The sequence below is a fragment of the Lactuca sativa genome, chromosome 3 (assembly GCF_002870075.4).
Source record: "Lactuca sativa cultivar Salinas chromosome 3, Lsat_Salinas_v11, whole genome shotgun sequence".
In the NCBI taxonomy this organism is placed as follows: domain Eukaryota; kingdom Viridiplantae; phylum Streptophyta; class Magnoliopsida; order Asterales; family Asteraceae; genus Lactuca; species Lactuca sativa.
This window is the reverse complement of record NC_056625.2, coordinates 28554639-28561764: the sequence shown is the minus strand read 5'-3', so window position 1 is coordinate 28561764 and position 7126 is coordinate 28554639. Positions and strand designations below refer to the sequence as shown.

The following is a 7126-nucleotide window of genomic DNA, read 5'->3' as shown; positions in this document are numbered from 1 at the left end:
CGTAGATGTTGAAGATATTCTCGTATTCAAGCATAGTTGAAGGTTGGATTGAAAGAACCAAAAACGAATTTTTTTTGGTCTACTGTTGAATGATGTTGATGAACGTGTTTTTGACGAAGATGGATGATTGATTAACACTAGATGATGTTGATCGATGATTTAATTGAAGAAATATGGATGATCATTGAGCGTTGGAGAGAAATTTGGATGATGAACGATCGAGTAGTAATGAATTTGAATTGTTATCAAATTATCCACAGTTACATATCTGTGATTAAAGGATATTATATCATATTTACAAGTTTGCCACCGTGTATTTTAAGTTAAGATGCTAATTAAATGATTGACTGAGAATAATTTCTCCGTTCTCAACATTTTTTTTCTCAATTGAACCCTCCTATATATATATATATATATATATATATATATATATATATATATATATATATATATATATATATATATATATATATATATATATATATATATATATGAACTAGGAAGGAATTATAGAATCGAAATGGGGCCTTATGGAAAAGATTATAATATAATTTAAAAATAACATATAAGAAACGTGTATGTGGAAGAAGATGTACTTATTTTGGTTTCGCGATATTTTTCAATTAGATATGAACTAGGAAGAAATTATAGAATCGAAATGGGGCCTTCTGCAAAAGATTATAATAAATAATTTAAAAATAACATATAAGAAACGTGTATATGGACAGAAGATGTACTTATTTTGGTATCATGATATTTTTCCATTATTATTGCTTCAAGCTACACAAATTAAATGAGTACTAGCTACAGTATATTTGAATATGACATCAGCACATTCAGCACCAAACCACCATCTACGATCTATAGGTCATCCTCTCCTCTATATAAACTTGCGATGTTGCCTCTTTTACCATTCAAAAAAACAAACGACATTAGACATTTCATTAACTTCTCCCAAAAAAACTTGAAATGTCAAAGAGTAAAATTCTGGTTGTGGGTGGCACAGGGTATGTCGGGAAGAGGATTGTGAAAGCTAGTTTGGCTCAAGGCCACCCGACATTTGTCCTTATGCGTCGAGAGATCGGATACGAAGTTGAAAAGCTTCAGAAACTTCTATCATTTAAGAAACAAGGAGCTCGATTGATTGAAGGTTCTTTTTCCGATCACCAGTCTCTCGTGGATGCCGTCAAAAAAGTTGATGTCGTGATATGCACCATGTCTGGGGTGCAATTCCGATCACATAATATTCTCCTGCAACTTAAGCTTGTTGATGCCATTAAAGAAGCTGGAAACATCAAGGTATGTCATATGTGCAAGTGCAACACCGGCCGGTAAATGGTAATATTTATTATTTATACCTTGTTAATTTAACCGATTAAAACTTGCTTAAACAGCATAAAGATTATTGAGTGTCTTCAACGACAATGTTTGTCTCACTTGACTTTTAGAATTTATAGTTTCAAAATATACACGTAAATGTTTTCAAAACACAGCGATTCTTGCCTTCGGAGTTTGGGATGGACCCTTCACGAATGGAACATGGGCTTGAATATGGAAAGGAGACGTTTGGCGACAAGATGGTCGTACGAAAAGCCATTGAAGATGCTAAAATTCCATATACATACATTTCTGCAAACTGTTTCGGGGGTTACTTTGTTGGCAACCTCTCCCAACCAAACACCCTCTTCCCACCCAAGGATAGAGTGTCTATTTATGGTGATGGAAATTGTAAAGGTATGATACGTGTATGGTGATAATATGGCTTTCTTTTCTCGTGTTATAACTTCTATAAAATGCAGCTGTTTTCATGGATGAAGACGATGTTGCAACATACACAATTAAGACAGTAGATGATCCTCGTACGTTGAACAAGACGTTGTATCTCCGGCCAAATGAAAACATCCTTACACACAATGATTTGGTTGAGAAATGGGAGAAACTTACCAACAAAACACTCCAAAAAGTTTACATTTCAGCAGAAGACTTCCTCGCTTCCATGAGAGGTGTGTACGTATAATTAAGTGATGTTCTTCGATAACACAATTACCAACAAAGTAATATATCGTGTAAATCAATAATGTCATATCAATAAAGGGCTTGTAGCCTAACGGTATTAATGTTGTCTTTCCTTATTGATTGTAAAATTAAAGAGTAGTTTAAGACTAGATTAGATTTGATCTTCAAAATAAAATTATGACACACCCATGTCTCATCAAAAATATAGAATCTATATATAAAAACAATTGTGCTATAAGTTTACCTTGAACATAAAACTGGAACTCGAAATGACAATGTGCAAAAACTTTCATTCATAATACATTTCAAATTAAAGCATGTGAGAAACTTAACCAAAATCAAACTAAAGTATATTAAAATGTTTATTATCAACCAAAATACATTCGGTTATGTTGTTATGTTTACATTTGAAGCTATGATGTTTACATCTTTACAAATTAAATTGAAAAGTGAACTGAAATGATGTTGCTTGTTGTACTTAAGTAAATATATTTTCACTTCGTAGATTTGGACCATGCTTATCAAGCAGGATTTGCACGTATCTATCAAATTTTCTATGATGGTTGTTTGATGAACTTCGAAATTGGAGAAGGAGGAGAAGAAGCTTCTAATCTTTATCCGGAGGTCAGATACACTCGTATGGATGAATATCTGCAACGATATCTCTAGTTGACAACTAAAATTAAGAATTTACCATGTGTGCACTCAAACATTTTTGCATGGTGTTTGTTATGTATTTATTATGGTTTATTTTAATTATGAATGAGTTACTCTGCAATTACTACATAAGCATATATCTATTACACAATAGCATAGTATGCAACTGTAACCATTTCATACAATAGACTTAGTAATAGACTTTGTACCTTTTTACCCTTTTCTGAACGGAAAATACACACATTCTAAAACTAGAGCTGACTACTCCTAATTTTATATATTTGTTCATGAATTAAGAGCTTGAACACTGAGAAGAGATATTTTTCCTACACTTTGATACCGTTTACAACGCTTTGGTAATAGGCTTCATCGAGACAAGCCATGTGCCAATCTAGAAAAATCAACATAAAATTTTGTTAATTTTGATGAGATTGCCCCACTACAACTGAATGACACGTGGTGGTCCAAAAAGGAGGTACAAAGAATTACATCAAGTTGCCAAATGGACACACTCGATGGGATAGTTTCGAACAATCATACCACACAAACGAACTACCTTCGAAGCATATATAGGCTATCAATGGGTCGGGTACAGAACAAATTTTTTTAGAGTTTTTAGATTTTTTTTTATCTTTGTTCTTTGTAAAGAAAAAAATTGTACTACTGAGTTTTTATTTAAGGGAAATTAAGTGATTTAACTACAATTTAATGTGTTTTTTTTTTAAATAACCAATATTTGTTTTTTAGCAAAAATAATCATTTGGTCCGGAATAGCCGGACCAAATGAAAAAAACATTTTTTTTGACAAAAAAAAAATACATATTGAACTGAATTCCGGAGCAAAATTCCGGATTTTGTACAAACATTATAGATTACAGACATAAATTTCGAATTTTGAAAAGAAATTTTTTTGAGATTTCAAGATAATTTTGAAATTCGATGAACAATTCTAGGATTTGAAGATTTTTAACTTAAATCTAACAAAATGTTACAAACATAATAATATGAAATATATACAATATTAGTGTATAAAATCAAATATTTTATTAAAAACCAGTGACATTAAACACTTTGAAATATAGACTTTTGACATAAGTATGGAAATTTTCTTTCAAAGAATTGGAAAAAAATCAAAAAATAACTACTAAATTCGAAGATTAAATCCGAAATGAAATTTTCGGAATCCAAAAAAAAAGATTTCTTTCAAAAAAAATAAAAATCTGAAATGTAAACAATACTCCGGAATAAAGGCATTCCAGATAAAGTAGTTATTTTTTAAAAACCGAAAAATTGGTTATTTTCTTTGAAAAAACCATTTATAATGGTTAGATTACCTAATTTCTCATGATTTAAATAATTTCAAATAAAGTTCATAGTCCAAAAACTACTTCAAGTAATTTGTGAGCTTTTAGAATATGATTTTATGAAATTTTAAACCTTTATTTTTTTTTCGGATAGTAGGATTGGATGTTGCATCCATGTATTCTAATTCTTCCTAGCCTTAACGTTCTAAAAGTAAACAAATTGTAAGAATACACAACAATATTATCAAATAAGAATTGTTTCTAATGTTTTTGAGAGCTAAAAAACAACGCATTTAACATAGTTTATCTTCGTTTTTGTTCTTTCTAGTAATGGAAGTAGTACACAATGTCCAATGACGTTGTTGAAAGGGATGTCGGTTGGTGACTCGAGAATAAAAATGGCACATTTATTTCATAAGGACAACATGGTGGTGGTGTCATAGTAGAGACAAACAAGATGTGGATAATAAAGTTTGTTTTGTCATGTGGTTAATTGTTTTACATGGAGTCGAGCTTAAGGATTAACATAAACAAGTCTAATGTATATGGTGTTGGAGTCAATCTAACAGAAACTAAGATGGTGGCAGGGTCGACATGTTGTGCTCCAAGATCACTTCCTTTTAGATATTTAGGCCTTTCAATTGGTTCAAGTATGGTAATTAAAAGTAACTGGAATATAGTGATGGAACGGATTAGAGATAAGCTCTCGCATTGGAAGGTCAAATTACTTTAAATGTGAGGTCGATTAACACTTCTAATTTCTAAAATCAATTGTAGGAAGCCTTGACATTTATTTTATATCCATTTTTAAAGTTCCATAACAATGCTAAAACTTCTTGAAAGGTGGCGAGATAATTTTTTGGGGGTGGAGATGTAGAGAAAAGAAGATGGCTTGGATAAAGTGGGATATCATGTGTTGGCATCGATAAACAAGGGTGGGTTATAGATATCAAAAGTTTAAAGTCTTTTAATCAAGATTTATTACAAAAATAAAGATGGTGGTGGGTAAACAATGAAGATGTATTACGGGTGAAATTGGTTAGATTTATTCATGGTGATGAGGTTGGATTCGACAATAATGGTTGTAAGACTCGGAGAGTGTGGGAAAAATCTATTGATTTTATAAATTACATACATGATAGAAATATTATTTTGAAGGCGATTTTAAAATATAAGTTCTGGTGTGGTGATAAAGCTCATTTTTGGATTTACATACGGACTAGAGATCAACCTTTAAAGCAATGATTTTATAGACTTTTTAGGTTGGAAATAGTTAAAGATTGCAAAGTAAAGTATCGGTATTGGGATGGTGTCTGTGTAACATACACGTTCAGTTATCGTGTAATGTAAATTATAAAAGTGAATAATATTATGAAATATTATGTGAAATTGAATGTTAAGTTCTAACAGATTGCTTTTACTATAAATGAAGTAAAACTATGTTTAGAATCACTCGGAAAAATATTAGAAGTCTTATGGGATTCCAATCAAATGTCAAATAGTGAAATGTAACGAAAATATAAAATTTGAAATAAGTAAAATTTTATTACTGAAAGTTGTAAAGAATCTCGTTAGAAACATTTAGGCAAAAACCTAATCGAAATTCGAGTTATAACGAACAAATTAAGACCAATCGAAGATCCGTGACAAAACCGGCACGGCGTCGAATGACGTAAAAAGTGAGTTTTTGATAAACTACTTTTTAGCCTTGGTGATCTAAATGAAAGTCATAGTATTTGTTAAACCGAGAATTTTGATAAAAAGAACGCCAAAATCTGGCTTCGTATGAGGAATTTATGCTTTTTCTAAGTTTCGGAATAGCAGTAGACAGCTAAAAACTCGAAATAAAGATTTAGCGATATTTAGCCGACACAACCTAAACAAGAATCGAAGGTATCGTCAATAGTAGTACAATGGTAAAAAGACAGGCAAAAACGGACATCGGATGAAGAAGTTATGAATTTTTAACAGATTTTCCTGTCCTGGTCTGTTCAAAATAATAATATTAAAAATAAATTCAAAATTAGCCGACGAAGTCTAAACGAAATTTGTAGAGCATAATTTTCCCTATGCGTGCATATAAAGAACGTCAAAAACGGAGCTCGTATGCGAAAGTTATGGATTTTAGAAGTTTTTGGTACAAAAATCGAGAATAATTGCGAAAACCGAGAAAAATCGCATGAACAGTACCCGAACACGTCACCCGGATTCTCTCATGCGTGCCCTGTGTCGGATTGTGATACGACCGAAGGGAGTCCCAACCGAAGCATGTCGCGTGGCGCCTCGTGTCCGACGTCGATGACTCAGCCGAAGACCATCCGACGCGTATGCTGCTTCCGGTCCAACACGTACCCTTCCCGCATCCGAGCCTCGCTCCTGCTGTTGCGTGTCCGAGCCTCGCGCCACTTTCCCTCCTTTCCTCTCGCTTCGGATCAGAGGCTCGCACCTATATAAAGGGTGCGAGACCTCCCGGCTAATGTTAGGAAATTGTCACTTTTTCACCCCTAATTCCATATTTTAGCTATTTCCACTTCACCTGAAGCCCCAATATTATTTTCAACGCCCGAAATACGTTCCGAAGTTCACGAGAAGCCCGAGAAATTTATCTTTTCGGTTTGAAACCCAACCCTCGCAACGCCTGATTTTCAAGAAAACTCTCGGTTTTCATTGAAGAAAGTCAATTATAGTAACGAAGTGCTGCACAAATTACTATTTTAACCCCCGGTTATTTCACGGTGAGTTCAATGTATAGGAACAATTATATGTTATGTGTTATATGTGTTATGTGCTTTTCAGTGTTATTATTCCGGGTTATTTTCTCGTGTTATTTTTATTCACTATTTTAATAGCAAAGAAATACCTTTGACCATGTGATTAGTGAAAGGACTTAGATTCACATTGGTACTGGTATGTAGGCTCTGGCCATGTAGAGCATGTCTCCGTAAGAGAATGACTTCTATTCTATGGCATTGGCAAAAGGTTAGATAGGGATATAAACCTGAAATCTACCAAAATGTTAATCAGAAGTTATGTCTTTTGTGCCATTTAGGCCAAAGCTTTATTGATGTATATCAAGTATGGAAATTGTTATGTCTCATTGATTGTATATCTTTGAATCAAATCATTGATTGATATGGAAAGCTTGTCAC

General features: G+C 32.8%; 1 protein-coding gene across 1 annotated transcript; it reads left to right on the top strand.

Annotated features, from left to right (window-relative positions):
* The first annotated feature begins 905 nt into the window (after positions 1-905).
* On the top strand, positions 906-2895 carry LOC111898507 (isoflavone reductase homolog). Its single transcript, XM_023894410.3, has 4 exons — positions 906-1299; positions 1494-1734; positions 1800-2003; positions 2522-2895. The coding sequence occupies exons 1-4, from the start codon at positions 970-972 to the stop codon at positions 2683-2685; spliced, it is 939 nt and encodes a 312-aa protein (XP_023750178.1). The 5' UTR covers positions 906-969; the 3' UTR covers positions 2686-2895.
* The last annotated feature ends 4231 nt before the right edge of the window (positions 2896-7126 follow it).